The sequence below is a fragment of the Chenopodium album genome, chromosome 16 (assembly GCF_948465745.1).
Source record: "Chenopodium album chromosome 16, dcCheAlbu1.1, whole genome shotgun sequence".
In the NCBI taxonomy this organism is placed as follows: domain Eukaryota; kingdom Viridiplantae; phylum Streptophyta; class Magnoliopsida; order Caryophyllales; family Amaranthaceae; genus Chenopodium; species Chenopodium album.
The window spans coordinates 4,118,663-4,140,041 of NC_137849.1; the positions used below are offsets into that span (position 1 = coordinate 4,118,663).

General features: G+C 33.4%; 4 protein-coding genes across 4 annotated transcripts; 3 read left to right on the forward strand and 1 right to left on the reverse strand.

The window, feature by feature from the left end:
* The first annotated feature begins 3,008 nt into the window (after positions 1 to 3,008).
* Positions 3,009 to 8,026, forward strand: LOC145584697 (cytochrome P450 714A1-like). Its single transcript, XM_081641508.1, has 5 exons — positions 3,009 to 3,355; positions 5,775 to 6,001; positions 6,271 to 6,521; positions 7,041 to 7,431; positions 7,550 to 8,026. Exons 1-5 carry the CDS (start codon positions 3,049 to 3,051, stop codon positions 7,973 to 7,975), a joined length of 1,602 nt encoding a protein of 533 aa, XP_081497634.1. The 5' UTR covers positions 3,009 to 3,048; the 3' UTR covers positions 7,976 to 8,026.
* A 709-nt stretch (positions 8,027 to 8,735) lies between these two features.
* On the forward strand, positions 8,736 to 10,251 carry LOC145586104 (GCN5-related N-acetyltransferase 3, chloroplastic-like). Its single transcript, XM_081642842.1, has 4 exons — positions 8,736 to 9,341; positions 9,535 to 9,593; positions 9,921 to 9,977; positions 10,062 to 10,251. The coding sequence occupies exons 1-4, from the start codon at positions 8,916 to 8,918 to the stop codon at positions 10,249 to 10,251; spliced, it is 732 nt and encodes a 243-aa protein (XP_081498968.1). The 5' UTR covers positions 8,736 to 8,915.
* A 408-nt stretch (positions 10,252 to 10,659) lies between these two features.
* LOC145586102 (uncharacterized) lies at positions 10,660 to 12,525 on the forward strand. Its single transcript, XM_081642841.1, has 2 exons — positions 10,660 to 11,157; positions 11,789 to 12,525. Exons 1-2 carry the CDS (start codon positions 10,674 to 10,676, stop codon positions 12,376 to 12,378), a joined length of 1,074 nt encoding a protein of 357 aa, XP_081498967.1. The 5' UTR covers positions 10,660 to 10,673; the 3' UTR covers positions 12,379 to 12,525.
* Positions 12,526 to 13,080: 555 nt separating this feature from the next.
* Positions 13,081 to 17,527, reverse strand: LOC145586101 (uncharacterized). Its single transcript, XM_081642840.1, has 6 exons — positions 17,183 to 17,527; positions 15,607 to 16,081; positions 14,765 to 15,104; positions 14,567 to 14,665; positions 14,341 to 14,461; positions 13,081 to 13,466 (listed from the first exon to the last, which is right to left on the reverse strand). Exons 1-6 carry the CDS (start codon positions 17,400 to 17,402, stop codon positions 13,258 to 13,260), a joined length of 1,464 nt encoding a protein of 487 aa, XP_081498966.1. The 5' UTR covers positions 17,403 to 17,527; the 3' UTR covers positions 13,081 to 13,257.
* Positions 17,528 to 21,379: the final 3,852 nt, after the last annotated feature.

Below are 21,379 nucleotides of genomic sequence, written 5' to 3' on the forward strand. Positions count from 1 at the left end.
AACCCTCGATTTGCGTGAACACGCAAAACGAGGCATTTCCGATCATTTTTTGTCAATTTTGACCTCAAATTGATCCCATAGAACCAAAGTGCCCCCTAAACCTATGAAAAACATATTTTGCGCACGAAATTCGAAGGAAATTTTTTTAAGCCGTTAGATTTAACGGTTTTCTTGACGTTTGGTGGTAAAAAACAATTTTTAGAAATTTTTTTGGTGGTAAAAATAAAAGTTTTAGAAGTTTTGGTGGTAAAAAACAATTTTTTGATTTTTTTTTGTGGTAAAAGTTAAAATAAAAGTTTTAGAAGTTTTGGTGGTAAAAAACAATTAGGGAATTTTGATTGACCAAGGTATAGTGGGGGTTAAATTCCCATATTTTGGAGGAATTTCCATTGACCAAGTAAATTCAACTTCCTACATATATGTCAACCAAACAACTATGCATATACTCACTTTCTATGAATCTCTATTTTCACCATTAGTAAAGTGTAACCAAACAAGACCTAATATATTAATTCCCAGATATGAAAGCATAAAGGTATGTACATTTGAGTTAAATACCCTTAACAATGTAGATGGTAGTTTAATTTGACTAGTAGTATTTCATCATCGACATATGAAAAATACTATTAATGCGTCGTATAAAACAATATCAAATTTACTGATATATGATCCTAAATTAAGTAATTAAGTTGATTATTTATGAAAAGTAATTTTGATTGTGTAAATTAATTAAATGATCAAAATTTTATTTAGAATTATGTTTTCCCTTTATTTTTGAACTAGCTTAAGTTCCGTGCAACGCACGGTTGTTACTAACTTCATATTGTAACAAATTGCAATGCTAATTCAATAATACTTTACGTAAATAAAGGTATACAATTTATTTTTTTTTTTTAAATAAAGTTTAAGGTCTATAAATTTTTTTATTAAAAAAAAATGAAAATTTTGATTAATATTTGTGCTATTATATATTAATACGAATATAAATAGTATATACATGTATAAGGTTCTAAAATGAATTTTCTGTTTTAAATTGAAATAAAGTTCAAAAATAGTAAAGTGAAACAAAAAAAAAAATTTGATAATATTATATGAATCTTCGATAGTGGTATTATTTTGATAATGGAAAGAATATTGTTGTCAATCAGGAAAGAATTATTATGGGTTATAAATAGTTTTCTTGAAGTTTTTGGAAAGAAAAAAAAAAGGAAAAATGGAGGGAAAATTTTTAACCAGTAAATGACATGTGTCATTTCTGGTTTTGCTTTTAGTATAAAGTTATTGATTATTGATTATTGATAACTGATACAACCACACTTGATACACATGACAATGCACTCGTGTAACCTTAGATATATATGATTCAATATTAGTAATATATATATATATATATATATATATATATATATATATATATATATATATATATATATAAGGGAATATTATGAAACTTTATATTAATACTTACTCCTTTTAACAAGGCATTTCATGATAAAATTTATATTTTATATGTTACTAATATACTATAGTCAAATTTAGTATATGAATAATGGAAAAAAAAAGTCAAATGTGTCAATTATTAAGGAATGAAAGGAGTATTAATTGATTGATTATCTAATTGCATAGACATAAAACAAATTTTTGCACTTAGTTCATGTACTTGATTTTTATATTATTTAACTTTTTTTGATGATTGATTAATCTTTCCGTTTTACCAGCTCATTGATTAATCTTTCATTTTTATTTGCTAATTGATGATTAATCTTTTCTTTTTATGTACTGATTGCTTAATCTTTACTTTTTATTTGCTCATTGATTAATCTTTCCTTTTTTTATTTACTGATTAATTAGGACATGTTCTCTTCAGCTTAATTTCAGTTCAGTTCAGCTCCAATCAGTTTAGTTCAATTCCTAATTTCATTTTCTCATAAACAATTCATTTCAGCTCTATTTAGTTCAATTCAGTTCAGTTTAATTCAGCTTCAATTAATTCAATTTAATTTAGTAAATCAGAACAAGTCCTAAATCTTTCCTTTATTTGCTCATTGATTAAACTTTCCATTTTATTTGCTCATTCATTAATATTTCTTTTCTTTTTCCCTTTATTTTAATAATCTTTTCCAATTTTGAGAAAAAGGGGTGTTATGGTCATATTAGGTAGACACCGTGGCCTCCCATCTTCACTTATATATTAGAGATCATACAGAGACGGGGAGTACTTCATAGCAAAATAGTACTTGTAACTTGTAAGCTTGGGGATCGAAGGTTAGGGCAACAACATTGGTGGAGATACCATTTGCAAGACAATGGGAAGAAGGTGTTGGGCAGAGATATGAGGTAGAACTATTAGAACAAGACTAGCATGAAGTAGAAACTATTAGAACAAGACTAGCATGAAGTAGAATTATTGCCTATAAATAAATTACAAGATCTTGTTATTTTTAGTTTATTTTGACGTATTAAATTAACTAATACAAGAGTCTGTTCTGATTTACTTAACTGAACTGAATAGAGCTGATATAAATTGTTTATGAAAGAGGTAAACTAGGAACTGAATTGAACTAAATTGAACTGAACTGAATTGAACTGAACTGATTGGAGCTGAACTGGACTGAACTGAAATTAAGCTGAAGAGAACATACCCTAGGTACAAATTAGTTCAAAATCATACAAAATTTAACGAAATATAAATTAAATTACTCCATAAAATAAGCTAATATAAATACACCCTACCTCCCTATCTATAAAACACGAGAAATTAATAGTGGAAATCTTTTTGTTACTACACAAATTATTCTTTGTTTAATTTTTATACACCAATGATGTAACCTATCTTACCTTTTACATAAATTAATGCACAATATCACACTCTTATTAGCATAAGCATCTTGCTTTTATAGCACACTTGGAGACACACCTATTATATATCATGTGCGTCACTTAATTGGACTATTCTTTCAATAACGTAGGCACATCAACTATTCTCTCTCCTCCTCCTTTCTTTCAGACAAAAAAACACAGCAAAAAAAAAAAACAGTGTTAAAAAAAATGAAGGAATTTGCTATATTTTCAGAATTCCAAGAATTAATCATAATTTCCCTTTTATTCTGTGGGGTTATTAGTTCTTTGGTTCATTTTTGGAAGAATAATTTGTGGGTTAAGTCTCAAATTCAGAGAAAAAAGCTTAGAAAATATGGGATTATTGGTCCTTCACCATCTTTTTTTCTTGGAAATGTTCCTGAGATGCAGAGGATTCAATCTTTGGTTGCTAAATCTTCTTCTCATGATGAAATTGTTGGTCATGATTATACTTCTACTCTTTTTCCTTACTTTGAACAGTGGAGAAATCAATATGGTATGTTTTTTTCCTTGTTTTTTACTATTTTTTTTTAATTTTTTTTTATTTATATTATACTTTATGTTTTTGATTCGTTTATTTCTATGCATTTTTATAATAATATTCGAGTGATGGTATATAATAATACTGTGTTTAGTGGCGGGTGAGTAACGCGTAAAAACCTGTCTTTAGAGAAGTAAAAGAGGGGCAGACAACTTGATGGGTCGTAAACTCGTACTCTATCCATTTTAAAAGGCGCAACATACTCATGTAAATGAAAAAAAAATGTTTATGGATGATCTTAGGTTTACTTAAAAAATACTCTGTATACTCTATATACTTTAAAGGACGTAACAAACACATGTAGTAATGTTAACTGTGATTTTTAATTCCTAAAAATTAGATAATAGAAGGTCAACGCATTATTTAATATGGAGTAGTTAACTAATAAATTAACTACCAAGATACTTCTGGAGGTACACGTGTAGTCTTCTTGTGATAACTTTTTCGACCTAAATGTATTGATTTGTAAAATGTTTATTATGTTATTGTTTTCTATATATTTCCATACTTATTAACTAACCTATAAGGCTATAATAGAAATATAGTAAAATTTGATTAGAAAATTATCTAGTAATTTGCTCACCTATTAACTTGAAAGGCCATAAATTTTTTTAAAAAAAATCTAAAAAGATCTTTGTACTATACACAAGGGTACAACCGTACAATAATGATACATTGTGTGTAAGTGACTAAAGTGAGCTTGAAAATTTACTAATGGTTTGTTATTTGTTATTACCTTTACCAATTTTAGCAGTACAATTATTGGTCATAGAATAGTGTATGGCATAGAAATAGTCAGTCATGCTGCTATGATACAAAATATCACAATCAAACTCCAGATCAGCTACGACTGTCAAGGAAACATGGGAATCATAGCCGTCGACATGACTAACACATTATTATTAATTAAGAAACAAGAGTAAAGTAACGTTTTTGTTAATTTTAGTTAATTTTATTTATTTATAGCAACTTTTGTATGGCGTGACCAGCTGACACACACCAAACCAAGTAATGTCTAATCGAATGAGTAACACCTATTTGAATAAGTAACCCCCATAGCATCAACAAAGTAACCCCTATGATAAATAATTGGCCACGCGATGTGAGCAGCCACATACAAAAGTGATAATTATGATTGTTTATCGATCTAAAATTAAAAGTAATGTTCGCACCCTATTAAGTAGCTGACTCCTTGATTAATTCAATTTCTCTCACAATCTAGCGAATTATTTAATATGGAGTAATATGCATGCTTAAACCTAACAAGAATATTATTTGAAGGAAGAAGTTTCGTCATGTGAAACGATTCACGTCTTATCACACGTCAACTCGTACAATGATATTTTTGTCCTTTTAACAAGCATTAGCCATCTAGCACATTAAAATTAAATGGATTGACTTAAACAATCAATATTGATTTTCCCCTTCTCTTTTTTTTTTTTTTTTTTTTAAAGAAAGTTATTATACTAGCTAGCTTCTAGGTACGACCTAGCTTAGTTATGTACATGTTTTATAAGGCCAATTATTATTTATTAGTCCATAGACTAGCATGATTTGTACATGGTACTCTATGGACTATTCCTATGTCTATCTAAAGAATGTCACAACTTGCCACTTAATTCTTCAAAGGGACACCTTCCTAAGGGTCATGCATTGTTTTCATGCTTACGTGATTAAGTAGGTGCTCCAATTCTCTATTTGCTACGTACTGCCTCCGACCTCCGTCTCATTTTATAGATCCTGTTTGTGTTTTTTTTATGACATTTAAAAAATAGGAGGAGAAAATGGATGAAATACATTAAAAAAATATGAAAGTATAATCATGGACAAATGTTAGAGACAGAAAATGGAAAAAAGTACTCTCTCTGTCCCTATTTTTTGCCCCATAGCTAATTTTTGAGTCAACTTTTAATAACTTTGACCGCAAATTCTCATTAATGTATAAGAGATAATATAGTCAAGTGGGATCTTGTTGGATTCGTCGAATTATATATTTTATTAATATCAAGTTTTTATAATTTTTACACTTATAGATGTTGAGATATATACGTTTTAACATGCATTTCGAAAACCGTGAAAAGTCTAATGGAGCAAAAAAAAGGGACAAAGGGAGTATAAGGTAAGAGGAAAATTCAAGGGTAATTTAGAAAGTTTAATAAATAAAATTAAATGAGGGTATAATGGTCTTTATATATTGTCCAAAAATAGAAATAATGACAACATTTTGGGTCCCCAAAATAGAAAAATAGAAATATAATGTGGGACGGATGGAGTAGACTTAAAAGACAAGGAACACTTAGAATAATCAAAACATTTTTGACATAGATTAAAAGTCATTAACTTGATATTTATTTGTTTGTAATGTGGGATGCAGGTCCAATATATACATATTCAACAGGAAATAGGCAACATTTATATGTAAATCAACCTGATCTAGTGCGAGAGATGAGCCAAAGTATGACTTTACATTTGGGTAAACCTACTTACGTCTCTAAGGCACTTGCTCCTATGCTTGGCAATGGCATTTTGAGATCCAATGGTACTCTTTGGGCTCAACAAAGGAAAATTATTGGTGCACAATTCTTTATGGATAAAGTTAAGGTACGAACAGTTTCTACTTCCTCCGTTATAATTTGACCTTTTACACTAGTTACATATTCCAAAATCCTCTATATTACGTATAATTTATACTTTATGACAACTGAAAATGTTTATTATTGGTCAAAGTTCTGTATTAGTATATGTGCCTAGTTAAAATGGGGTACTTAGATAACTTTTCCGAACATTCTGAAGTAAACATGACTATTAATCTAAATTGTTCTTAGATAAACTATTAATTTGAAAGATAATGATGATATTATTTTGGACAGTCCATGATGGGTTTGATGAAGGAGGCAGCCCAAGAAATGTTGGGAAAATGGGAAGCTTGTATTGAAGCCCAAGGTGGGTCAATAGCAGAAGTGAGAGTTGATGAGGATTTAAGGGCAACTTCAGGTGACATGATTTCTAGGGCTTGCTTTGGTAGCTCTTATTCTAAAGGCAAGAAGATTTTCTTAAAGCTAAGGACTCTCCAAAAACTTCTCTCTAAGCAAAATTTTCTCTTCAAGGTGCCCACAATCAGGTTTGTACTTCGTATGTTTTCATATGCTTGTTAAATGGTCTTTTCCGTGTTTTTTAAAATAATGGATTGTATTTCGTATTTAGTTTTGAATAAGATTAACTATTCAATTGTGTGGGTATCCTATATACCAATTATAATATAAATGATAAACGTAACCTTTTACTTTCAGATGTAAAACTGATTATATTTGGTCCTTTTTAGTTAAATAAACGTACATGTACATAATTTTGAAAACATACTACTAGTAGATATAGTTATAGTACGTAATAGGTGTGTCATAGAAAGACTAAACTCGTATAGTGTATGATAGTTATAGAGTTTTGTTCTCGAAAAAGAGTACTCTATGTACTACCTCCGTTTCACATTATTTGCAATAATTTGACATAAAACAGAGAGGAAAAATGTCTGAGACGGAGGTAGTAGTACAATTACATTTCTTTGAGTTGATGTTCATTAGTGGATAAAGATGAAACATACATTTGCCTTTGTTGATAAAAAGATGAACCTTATAATTGACAGGTTCTTGAACACTAAAGTTCAGAAGGAGGTGAATTCCTTGGAAAAAGAAATAGAGTCACTAATTTGGGAGGCAGTTCAAGATAGAGTACAAGAATGCTCTAAGAGATGTTCCTCTGATAAGGACCTCATGCAATGGATTCTTGAAGGGGCAATGAACGATCCAGATTTGAACAAGGGTTCATCCAAGCAGTTGATTGTTGACAATTGTAAGAACATCTACTTCGCTGGCCACGAATCAATGGCCGTGGCTGCTTCTTGGTGCTTGATGCTGTTGGCATTGCATCCTGAATGGCAAGATAACATTAGGGCTGATGTTAATCAATTTTGCAAAAGTGATGAAGATCATGATCTTCTTGTTCCTGATGTTGAGACTCTTCTTAAGATGAAATCGGTATCACTCTCAACCCTTTTTTCCCATATTTATTTCTTAGTAATTGACGGAATATTAGGGGAGTGAATGTAGACCTGACAAAACTGACCCGACCTGAATGAACTTAAAAAAATTGCAGGTGACAATGGTGATCCAAGAAGCCCTAAGATTGTACCCACCGGCAGCTTTTATATCTAGGGAGGCACTAGAAGAGTTTCAAATTGGAGATATTTTGGTCCCAAAAGGGGTGTGCATATGGACTTTGATCCCCACGTTACATAGAGACCCTGAAATATGGGGTCTTGACGCCAATGAGTTCAAGCCTGAAAGGTTTGCTAATGGAGTTTCTAATGCTTGCAAAGTTCCCCAAGCTTATCTTCCTTTTGGACTCGGTGCTCGATTATGTGTTGGCAAAAACTTTGCCATGGTGCAATTGAAGCTCTTGCTTTGCAACATTGTCTCTAAATTTAGCTTCACTTTGTCCCCCAAGTATATACATTTACCTACTTATAGAATGATTGTTGAGCCTAAGCATGGTGTACATATTCTTATAAAGAGAATATGAGAACATTTAGTAGTGACAAATATATTTTATAGTTTAATGTTAAGTTTTGAGGGGGAAAAAAAAGTGCTCTCTCTAGTAAGCTTGGTTGTATTCACAAGAAGTGTCATTTAAAGTTAACAATTCTAGTAGATGAGCAAATTGTAAGGCAAAGACAAAATCTATTTTTGGCCCTAACAAATTAGAAAATACTAGTATCTAATATAGAAATGACCTAGATTTTCAAAGAACCATTATGATATCATAATATACTACGATTTATAAAAGTTACATATAAAAAAATTTCTATATGATAAAACATTAGCAAGTTCTTCAAATATGCCTAAGTTTCAAAGTTTCACCAAAAAATAAGTCATTTAAAGATCTACGGTTTCATATGTGATGTTGCTTATAGCTTTATAAAAATATAATAAAAACAAAAAAAAAAACCTCATCCCTACAAGGCCACATTTACATGTTGGCAAATCCTTCAAATTTCTAGCATCCATTTAGTCGATTAGAAGTGTACAACATTATCTTCTCAAGAATCAAGATAAAACACAAATTATCAGTAGTCAAAACACATCTACTCGTATTACAATAGTAAAAACCTTTTACTTTTAACTTTATATTCTTTCAAGAGTGTACGATGCGTATTATGCTTCCGAATCTAAGGGTTTGTTCCGATTTATTGAAAATAACTGAAGTGAAATGAAATAAATTGTTTATAAGAGAAAGAAATTAGAAAATGAATTGATTAGAACTGAACTGGACTAAATAGAAGAGGATCTAAGTTCTAATTTCCACTTCTCTCCTCGGATCCTATAATCCTTTACCCTTATCTAGCGTGTGAACAATGATAAGGTATAAATCAAAGTAAAAATAAACACACATACAAGCATCCCCACCACAAATTTGAGGTTGAAGAAAACCCCCAAAAAAAAAATCTTGAAAATGAGAAGAAATGGCAATTTCTATTACATCAACAAACAAACTCATCTTCCCTATTACATGTAACACCAACAACATCAATAACAATGGCAAAAGACTAAAGAACAAACTTCCTCCAACATTCATATCCACAAACCCATCACACATAAACATTGACACTTTATCTAACCTTTACCTCTCTTGCAATCACTCTCCTCATCGCTTTCCACTATCTTTAGACGGTATCGACACCCGAAAACTCGGTGTCGCAGTGTCTAACAGCTCTGTGGTGGTATCTGTTTTTGCCGAGGTTGGTGGTGTTGATGACGTGGAGGAGAGAGAAAAGGGGTTGTGGGGGAGGGTATTGCCGCCGGTGGTGACGCCGGAGAATGGTGAGTTGATTGGGTTTGGACGGGCAGTTTCTGATCTGGGGTTAACTGCTTCTATCTATGATGTCATGGTTAGTCTCTTTGGTAATGATTTTAATTTTTGACGGTCCGTTTGGTAGTCGGTTATTTAAGATAGTATTTGTGCTTAGTTTAAAAAGTTTGTGCTTAGTTTTATTATGTTCAAAACTTAAAATTGTTTATGGTATTAGACTATCAGTTGAGGTTATAGTTTCCTTTTTTTTAAATAGCGGTGATTATTTTCAGGTCATTCCTTCTTTGCGACGGTTGGGAATTGGTCAGATGATAGTGCAAAGAATCTTAAGGTTAATTTAATTTCATGGATATTTCGTATTTGTATAAGCATCTATGTTACTCGGACTTTTTATTCAAAATCAAGTTGTTGTTGAAGGAACTTCACTTCAATAAGTACTCAGGAGAATGCACACTTGACACTTTATGTTGAAGCTAAAATTAGGTTCATTTACATGAAATCGACTTTGACAAAATCCCATATCTGACATAGTACCCAAGTCCGAGTAACATAGATGCTTACTACTAGTCTATCATACCAGCATTACCAGTAGATGATAAATTTAGCCTACTGGTCTGAGTTTTTTTTTATTTTTTTTTATTTTTACTGTCTCTTCCAGAGTTCTTACTAATAAAGGAATATACGACATATCAGCTCTCTGCTCTGAGGAAGAGAGGTATCACTTAAAGTACATAAATCTGTCGGAAAAGATACGAGCAATAGGAGGATGTATCTCATATGTGATATCTACATCTTACAGGTTATTCTTCGCGGCATGTGGATTTGGAGACGATGTTTTAGGATCAACAACAATGATGTACACAAACACGGCTTCTAGCAATTCTGACAATGACCGGATAATTACACAAGCTGGTCGAAAACTGCTAGTAGCACCACCTTTAAGACGACCCTTCCCGCCTCAGAAACAACCTCCACACTTGGCTTGCTGAAAGTGAATGAATATATACCTTTAATCTGTAGAATATCAGTTAATATATTCAGAAGTCCTTTTAGGCTTTTATATGCATATATATGTTCTTAAGCTCAAAATCTGCCACTAAAATTTCTTATTCATATATTTTTCCTATCTGTACAATTATCATTAAATTTATTTAGTGGTACTAAAAAGAAGATTATCCCTTGATTTTGATGTTTAATTAGTCAAGGAAACAGCAAAATAGAGGTTATCCCTTTGATGCACAGTTAGTCTAGTATTTTCTTGTCAATAAAGTAAGATTGTCTTGAAATGATTTGAAGTTTAGAGAACCCCACTTTATTGTCCTTTTTCCCCCCAACTTTACCAATTCCACCCAAAACTAGGAGTGAACATATTCTCTCTGCAGTATTCGTACTTTCTTGCAGCTAAGTAAGCATGATGAAGCATTCAGGCTCATCGTCGATGGGGAAGATTTGGGTCGAGGTTTGCCTGATTTCAGCTCGAGGGTTACCTCGATCTTCACTTTGGAAGTATCAATGGTATGCAGTCGGTTGGATTGATCCCAACAAGTACTGCACCAAGATTGATGCTTCAGGGAACGCAAATCCTGTGTGGAAGACCAAGTTCACGTCTGTTATCGATCCTTCAGAGTCAGAGTTCCAGGATATGGCGCTGCACGTTGAGGTTTACAGCAGGGAGCCTGTCTTTCTCAGAGAGAAGCACCAGGGTAGTGCAACTGTTATCTTAAAGGAGTTCTTAGCTAAACACTGTAAGAACTCTGAAGGCTCAAATCAGGGAAATGAAGATGTCGGAAGCTTCCAGCTGAGGAAGAAAAACTCCAACAAACCTCAAGGATTTATCGATGTCTCTATCAGGATCTCAGAAGAAAAAGAAGGAACAAGCTCACATTTTTTTCTCGGTAAGCTGACTTTTCTGTTTCTTTTGCATTTCAGAACTATTATTATGACCAATATCATGCTTTGGAGAATCCAATATAGTAGGGGCTTGGCTTGGTAAGCTTGAGCAAATGTTCGAGTTTGTGCTCTATGTTAAGCACAAGCCACAAGGTTTGAAACTCGAACTCGGGCTCGTCTCTCTGTCCCCCTTTTTTCGTGGCTGGAACATGGAGTGAAAATGAGACATTTACAAATGTAAAATTTGATTGAATATTCAAGGGAAAAAGCAAAAGTAGCGATAGAAAAAGGAAAAAGAGGAATATGTACTTGAAATTCAAATAGTAGATAAATGTTGAATAAACCAAGCTAAATGAACCCAACTTTTTTTAAAGAAAGTGTTTTCTAGTCCAGACTTGGCTAGAGACCAGGCTAGGCAAGGCAGTGGTCTATCTTACTCAAGTCAGTTTTAGCCTAGGTTCACGATATATAGAAAAATGGGATGCGATCTTCAAGTCGTTGATGAGGTGAAAATTTTTAACCCAGTAAGTTCTATGTGAATTTTCCAATATAAGTGTTCTTGTATTAATTTGTTGTAAGCTTCTTTGTTGTATTCAATTTGACATGGCATGATATTTGTGTCTTCTGTCATGGTAGGAAATGAGGATGGATTCAACTTAAGAGACAGAAGCGGTCACTTTGACATGGCGAGTAATGGAGGACCATACCAAGCTCAGCCAGCAGGACACGCTGAACTGCCATTTCACCAGCCTGGGAATCCTCGTCTGCCTGTAACTATTCGAAACCGTCCATATAATCATCCTATGCCACACCAAACAAACCATTCAAACCCTGCTGTTGCTGGACCAAGTTACCCACCTGCCAGCAGCTCCAATTACCAGACAAACTATTCAAACCCACACGTTGGCAGGCCAAGTTATCCACCAACCCGAACCCCTGGGTATCCTCCTCCCCCACCACATGCACCACCTCCAATGCCGCCATCCTCTCACACTGGTTATGTACCCACTTTTCTTCCACGAACCAATGATCCATCCACATCATATGTTAACATGCCATCATCAGGAGCAGGACGGGGTGTTGGGCCAGGGTTTGGAGTGGGTTTGGGCGCAGGAGCTCTAGCTGCTGGTGCTGTGATCTTTGGTGATGATATTATGTCAGGATATGATATCCCAACTGCAGGAATACGAGATGCCACCTTTGCCTTTGCAACTGATCCTTTCTGATAAAGATATTACACTATCTTTCTCAAACTTGTAAGTTGTAATGTTATAAGAATCGTTTTGTTTGTTAATCTGAAATTGTGATTACAGATATGGTCAGGTTCTGAAGAGCTACAAATATTTACATGTTGAATACCAATTACCAAATAAGCTGCACAGCCTAATCTGAACAAGCTTTCTTTTGTTTTGTTTTGTTTTGTTTTTTTTTTTTTAAAGTAATCTTAGACATTTTTTTTATATGTTGCATAGATACTTTATATGATTCGCATTGCAACAGTCTTTTTATTACAGTTTTAAGACATGGGTACCTTTCATAATACTTCGTAATTTGTTATCTATATCCTCTCCTCATCATTGAAATAGAGAGAAGTATTAAAACTTCTAATCATCAGTAATAGGTAACATTTTTTTTTTACCCATTTTAAGTAGCTAATCAGTGCCTAGTCTCCTTCCCAAGTCGAGCTTTACTTTGATAAAGGAGCAATGCCAAAAAAAAAATTTAAGGTGCACCAAGGCGATTTGGAGTTTTCTGCGCCTTAGTGCGCCTCTTTAAACTGAGGCACACCTAATAACAGTAAAATATTTTGTTAAAAAAAAAAAAAAAAAAAGTTGTGTGCCTTGTTGCATCTTCAATGAAATCACTTCACTCAGACCACAATAAGTGCATATTTCTAAACACCACAAGGAGCCATACAACAAAAAGACTTTACAGAAAAACACCATAATGACTTTTAGTCGTGTAAATGAACACGTATGTGCACGTAAGTTAACAAATAGACCAACTGCTTAGAAGCGGGATTTAGCATCTTTCATGAAGAATGGTACAACATAATAAGTTGATGGTTAATTACTTGCTTAACTATGCACATGGATGAATAATCCTCATGTCTGCATGCAAAATTCACCTGAACCAGAAAAAACTCTGTTAAAAAAGTTTGCAACAATAGATACAAACTCATCTGGCTTCTCTTCATGAGGCAGATGGCCACAACTCTTCATTATCTCAAGCTGTGATCCAGGTATTGCTCGTGAAAGCCTTTCAGCATTCCAAGACGGAACAAGCCGGTCACTATCACCCGTAATAATCAGTACTGAAATCATCAAGAAATCAGACAAGTTAGTCAACTTTATCATACTACTTCAGAAATCATAAGCATACAATATTGTGAGGGAAATTGATTAACTGTATGGTATCAAAGTTTACGTCTCCTTGGCCTGATATTATGATATATCTATGGCTATCAAAATGCTACTAAACATACTAGACAGACCTTTGTAGAAAGCATACATTGACCGATCATACAGTTGATAGTGAAAAAACTTGAATTTTTATTTTTACTGTTCTATACCCTCCATAATAGAGCTTTGTCAAAAAATCCCTTTTGGAACGACCCAGAGTTAACACACAACTGTCATTAAGCTTTTCTCTCTAATTCTTTTCTAAAGTAGGAACCACGCCTACCATGGCAATCAAGCCTGTTTTTTTCTCATCTTTTTCTCCCTCCATTATTCTGTGCCCTAAAGCAATGTCATCTCTGTGTTTTAAGACGAAGGACGCTTTGTTTTTATGCATAGTTGACTCTCTCACACCAGAATTTTAGAGTCATCAGTTTCGCAGCTTGTTTAATAAACATATACTATGTATATATTTAGGCTGCAATCTATTGAACTAATAAACTAATTACTGGGATAAACCTACTCCAATCCTCACTAATTCCTGACTGCCTCACTTGAATCGAAGCACTCATGATTTGTCTCATATGAGCCACACAGATTCTACAAGAAGCCAAACTACTAATTTCTGTCATATCTTATTACAAGTTTCATCCCTCCTAAATCCTAATTGCAGCTATGACGATAGAGACTTCCTGACACGCCTATGCTGGGATAAGGTTTCTGTAAAAGTTTCTGCTTGTATACAGACAAATTGGTGAGATATATATTACTTACTGATCTCTAGATTACCTGGACATGCAATATTCTGAAGTCTTTTCTCCAACGGTGGCTTTAGTTTAGCTTGAGAATCTGTCAACATAGCCACAGTAAAATCCACAAGAGCTCTATCCCAATCTTTTGTTCGAAGTGGCTGCATCAGAATAGGGGTATTTAATCTCGCTAAAATCTTATTTAGTTTTTATTGATGCACTTCAAACATTGAAGGAAGAAATAAAAAAAAAAGTGTACAACTCACCTTTGTATAACCATGTAGAATATGGTCAGTAACTTGAGTTGCATCATACCATGCATTTTTAACTGCAGCAATGCCAAACTTGTCAATAATCATCCTTACCTAAGAGACAGGAGATCATTCTCATTTCTCATATGTGATAGTCCCAAGTATGAATACCAACATACAGACAGCACTACATGAGCTGAGGAAGAATTTTACCAATGTTATGGCTACAGCTGAGCGCAAGATTGCAACTAAAGCTTTTGTGTACAGGGAGTTAACTACATTCAGCATCCCTTTCAACACTTGCATTACTGTGTTTGCAATGTATCTGTAAAAATTTGACAGGACCTGTCCAAGCCTTGCAAACAGATTTGGACGTTTATCTGAAGTAGAGTTGCTTTCTTGGACTTTATTTTCTTTGTATGACTGATTTTCTTTAGCAGACTTGGTGGCTGAACGTGGGGCTACTATTGCTGGTGCCACAAGAATCAATGCAGCAACTCGGTCAGGAGCCTCAAAGTATGCTTCCACTGCTGTTAGAGACCCAGCTGAATGCCTAAACATTAACATAGGTAATTTGTTAGCTTTAAGGAATCTTTAGACGGTACAGCTTCTAACAGTAAAATTAACAATAAATTATTATAGCTACTGCTCAATAAGGTTGAATATCAGAGTAAAAAGAACGTAGATGAGAAGCTTAATTTAACCAAAATTGCTTAGGAGTTAGGACGTTCAATTTTGTTTACCAGATGCCATATTTGAAGAAAAACAAGACATATTCCTGTTCTTACGGTATTAGAGTAAATTTATGTTAACAAATTCCAGGGCAGGTCATCCACCTCTTACAATCTTAGCTACCTTCATTTGAATAGAAATTTCCTTGCTATACTACTCAAATAGGAGGCTTTCAGTCACTTTCAGTTGCCCTACTTAATTCTGGTGCATAACACTTTAGCAACACAAGAGTATTCACAATATTAAAGTAGAGAAGTATTGAGCACGATCATGATTCATAAAGCTTGTGAAAGAATTATGTGATACTATAAGCAAATACTCACCCTACAAGTACTGCCTTCTCTGATTTAAGGAAATCGATGAAGTACAAAGTTGCCAGCACAGAAAATGCTGTAGAATATGGGTTAAGAGGCATTGTATCACCACTGGCAGGAGAACGTGCTGAATGTCTAACTCTTGATGTCAACCCAAATGCTGGTCTATCAAATACCAAAACCTTTGAACCAGTTAATTGTGCAAAAGGCTTCATAACTCGATGCCAAGAAAAAGTAGAGGCACCAAAGCCATGTAGAAAAATCATTGGAAAACCAATCTTTGTAGTTGGAACATCAAGCTGAGAAGTTCCTTGCTCCTCTGACATGGATAGTTTTGCTTCGCATACTTTATAATGTACATGTACCCCTTTAAACTCACAAAAACAGCTGTCTGGATCAGCTAATTGTCTTGGGTCCAGTAACTCATCCTGATCTATCCCAGCTATTCTGCTTTGTTTCTTCTTGACTCGTTTACCAATCAGTTCTAGATATTAGGCAACAAAAAAGGCATCAATATTTGACCTTTCATGATCTTCAACAATATTCTGCATGCACATCTCAGAATTTCTAAAATCTTAATCTAAAAAAAGCTAAATACTTGCAAGTAGTTGCCTCCCTTTTTCTGGTATAGTGGAAGCATGAACAAAGACCAACAAATGCAGATGGCTCAAACCCACGTCTCTATACTACTACTCTACAAACAAAATGGGCTGAAATCCACAAGAGTCTCCAGCATGAAGAAGATGCAAACTACACATATTCAAAGATTTGAAAGTGTGATATGTCAACGAAATATATAATTATTGTCCCCTATCCATAAATATGCTGATGATTTTGTATTCAACAGCGTTAAAACATCTACTCAAAAGTCAGAAATAAGTCTCCGAACAGGTACGGGGTGGATCCAAGGGTCAGATCCTAATACTATATCTCACCCTTCTACACTTGCTTTTGGTCTAAAATGCAAAATGTTAATGTGTCAAGAAAGGCAAAGTCTCGAGTGATATCAGTGTAAGACAATCTCGCCCAAGCCTTGTTTCTCAAGTATTAAGTTGTCCAAAATATGCAATTACTTTGTTTGAACTAATACTTCAAGTTGCCACCTAAAATCTCATCTAGTAGTCATTAGACTCTCTACAAAAGATAATCCCACAGAAAATCTCTTTCTTGTATCTGTGATTACTTCTTAAAGCACCTCAGATTTTCTACTTGATCTATAACATTTGCAGCAACATGAATATAACATTGGCAGTACACATTGCACATTGCATAAACGAAAGACGAAGTTATTGTGGGACATTAAAAGTCCGGAATTAATAGTTACATATACAATTTTTTAGATATCTGATTACAGTTATCATATCTTCTAGATATAATACTATTTATCTGTTGTAAAATCATATCATATACTAGCACCAAAAATTAAAGGTCATAAATTCAACAAAGTTCCAAGCAATTGTTAAACAGTTCATAAGCTAATTTTCCAGCAACCCCATCTCAAAATCAAATTTCTCACCATATTACCAATTCTAGAATTACAAGAACAAAATTTTTAAAAAAATAGAAAAATAAAAGGAAATTATACCAGGGTAATCAGCAGCAGAGCCACCAAGTGAAGGAGAAGATGAGGAAGCAGCTTTAATAGTAAAAATTGGTTGAATTTTACAATTGGGTTTTGTGTTTCCAAATTTGCAGAAATTTCCCAAATGATTTTGGGGTAGAAATCCATTAACCCCACAAAATGATTTAACTGGAGTTGCCAAGAACAGTTGTTGGGAGCTAAAGTAGGGTGCGGACGCTTTCATTTTTTAAGCGTCGATAAGCTGACAAGAAACACAGCGCCTAAGCTTTGGAAAGCAATCGAGGAATGGCTAGTTCCTTTCTATTTTCCAATTTCCACCCCCATATTGTTGGACTTGGACATACAAAAACCAAAAATCAACCAAGGGGATGGATTCTTGTAAAAAAAAATAAAATATATTTAAGTTGAAAACTACAACTATCCACTTGTTTTTACTTGATGACTAGAGGTGTCAATTCGGATAACCGGATGGAGTTTGGGTCGGGTCTGTTCGGGTCGGGTCTGCTCGGGTCGGATATGTTCGGATCAAAATTATCCTTTTAACTCGGATCGGGTCGGATCGGGTCAAATTCGGGTCGGGTCAAATTCGGGTCATGGTCTATCGAGTCCGGGTCGGATATGGGTCGGGTCAACTCCAGATCGGTTCACTTTCGGTTCGGATAATTTTGGATCGGGTTTAAAACGGGTTTAACCGGATAACTTCGGGTCGGATGAACATGGGTCGGGTTGGTTTCGGTTCGGTCAAGTTCGGTTTAATTAAGATAAGGTTGATCCGTTGATTCATTAATTGGTCAGTTTCGATTCAATTCCTTTTTGTGTTTGGCTGGATTTTGGTCGATCTGACCAAATTCATATCCAAATAAGGTTATTTTTAATCTAGAGATATTATTGAGTTTTTACCTTATTATTGGTTCGATATGATTATTAATTATGAAGCACGAAGTTTTAGTTTTCTCATTTGATCAAGTTATGTATAATTTTTATCTTTAAGGAAAATTGAGATTGAATAATTATCGATAACTTATCATACCTATATAAGTGAGACCGAGCTAGTGATATATTGATGAGTAATAATAGTTACATATGGTGATATATACAAAATAGAATATCAGTTTTTTAAGGTTATTACAAGGTTACAACTCTTCATCAATTGTACAATCTTGCGAGGTTATGAGTTCTGTACTATTAGTTTAGTTTATTACTAATTCAATTTGTATAAGATATTTGTTATGGTTGTTAGAATTACTTTATTACTAATTCAATTTTTATATTAAAAACTTGACATTATACATAGTGATAGTTAATTGTTACTATGTACATTCTTTTTATTTAAGCATAAATTATTGCATATGTATGTAGTGTGTATATAACCGTACGATGTATAATGCCTATAATTCTAGGATAATGCACAGTCGTAGAGGAAGTAGTAATGAAGGAATGTTATGTATTTGTAAATACATAACAACAATTAAAATATTCTAAAAACACATGGTAAAGAGAGAAAAAAGGAGAGAGATAGGAAGAGAGAGCTCTTTATATGGACCCCACCTACTTTTTGGTCAGATTGTCTCACTTGATGGGTTTGTAGTAAACTTAAGACTCTAGACTATTTCTTTGTAGTAAAAAAGTTAACTTATTAATAATTAGTAAATATATAGTATAAGAACTTGAATAAAAAGGTCAATAATCAATTATGGTCGGGTTAAATTCGAATCGGGTAAAAATCAAATCGAGTTAAAATCGGGTCGGGTTAATAACAGTTCGGGTCAAAACTGATCGGATCTGATCGGTTATTTGTCGGGTCAATTTCGGATCGGGTTGAGCTCGGATCGGGTCAAATCGGTTCGGTTTGAGTTCAGGGCGGGTCAAATCGGATTCGGGTTGAGTTCAGGTCGGATCAAATCGGTGCCGGGTTAAGTTCAGATCGGGTCAAGTTCGGATTCGGGTTGAGTTCGGTTCGGTTACAGATCGGGTTTGGGTCTTGAATTTCTCGGATCAAATCGGTTCGGTTACAGTTCGAAACGGATAATTTTTTTCGGGTCGGTTCGGGTTTGACACCTCTATTGATGACTAGTGGAGATGAGCATGGGTCGGGCTGACCCGCAGGCGACACGGGCTGTAATCCCCCGTATTTTTAAATATATTAGTAATGAAATTATATTTTATTCATAATATTTATTTGTATTTTTTTCGGATTTAATTTCAAAAGTTTCAAATTATTTTTGGGTTTGATGAACGATTTTATTACAAAGAACTTTTTATGAACCTTTCTTCACTAATTTATATCCAGCAAACAAACCAAACCCACTTTCTTTTCTTAATTGGCCCATTAATTTTATGAGGCCCAATCTTAAAACTAACCCTACACCACTCTCTCTCCTATAAATACCCCATACATCCCCAAAATTTCCCACACAAAAAGGTTAGTCTTATTTTCATCCTCCTTTGTTTCATTATTTTGCTTAATGTTATTTTAATTGTTTTGGGTTTTGATTTTAGTATAAAGATTATATTTTTAGTATTAAATTATATTTTAATGGTATAAAGATTATAAATTTCAGATTATATTTATGTTATAAATTTCATATTTTATGAATTATAAACCTAGGGTTTCAATTTATTGAAAATCATGATTTTAGGGTTTTTATGAACAATTGATTTAGGGCTTTTATAGTAATGATGTTTTGAAATTTTGGTGATTATATTACTAATTAGTTTCCAGATTATTTTGAACACGTAAATTCGTGTTTTAATGTTTAGATTTCGGTTCGTTAATATTAATCCCGTTTTAATCCCGATCAGGTTCTGAACTCATCCGATTTTGACAAAAAAGTAGTGTTTTCCATGTGGAAACGATGTTTTAAGAAAGACTCACTACCTTTGGTAGTGAGCACCACCCTCTCGTGGCCAAATTCTGCCTCTAAATATGATTTTCGGGCAGTTTTTCATTTTTAACGAAGTTTTTTATTTTTAAAATTTTATCCTTGAGTTTGATTAATAAAATTAATTATTTTTAAAGTTAATTAAGCATATAAATATATGTTTTATTTATTTTAATAAGTTTTTCATCATATTATATTGTTGGAAATTACTTGGGATAGTAATATTAATTGTTGGTTGTTTTCTAGGAAATGATTATTCCCTAGGAGAATTTTAAGTGATTAAAAGTGGCTCAAAAGGATTGTTTGTATGAGGTACGTACATGTCTACTTCGTTGTAAATAGTATCATGTTTAGGTACCAAAGAAAAGAACTTAGTTTCATGATTAGAAAACACTTGGATGAAAATTGTTTGGTTATACATTTAATTAATTCATATGCTTGAGTGTATGTATATATGATTGACGTATATAATTTTATGATATGATCTGATTTAATTGTCTTGCTACTATTGTTATATTGAATGATTGTGTTATATTTCTGGGGTTTTTTTTTAATGTTATTGCTATAGGGAGTATTGTTCTTGAGGTTTTAGGATTATTAATGCAGAGTATTATTTTTGGGTTGAGATATGATTATATTTGGGTTATTAGTATGTGCTTTAAGAGTTGAGACATTATGAATCGAATTGTTATGTTATTTGGGAACATGTGCCAATATTGAGATATTATAAATTAATTTGTGAATGGTTATTTGATCAATGTGTGAGATCAAAAGGTTGAGAATTATTTATTTTGTTATGGGTTTGAGGCTCGGCGTTATAGACCTTAGTCCTTGGCATGTTGGTAATGAGATAATGATCATGAGTTAAGAATGAAGTACAATCTTTATTATTTATTTTTCTATGGTCCCCTACAGTGGGAATTGACCCGTATGTGGTCTGGTTCAAGGTGTTTTCTAGTTATTGGGAGTATTCAAGTTTTTATACTTGTTGGTTTTATTCGAATTACCCATGTCCAAGGCTAGGTATAGAACAATGAGCATGGCACACTTACGGGATAGAGAGTTGAGTAAAGGTTTGTATTATTATTCGAGGTTGAGTTGATAAAGGTTATTTTCAGAGTACAATGTGTTATGTAGTTTTGAACTACATTATTTAATTGAGCTAGTAATGTTGATTATCCTAGACTAACTTTGTGAGAATGGAGTCGCGCCCATTCTTGCATCGCGCTAAACTTTATTTCAAATGGTCATTTGAGACCTGGATTGGACAACCTGGTCTATTGCTTACTCCAAACTAAATTAAATTTATTAAATTGAA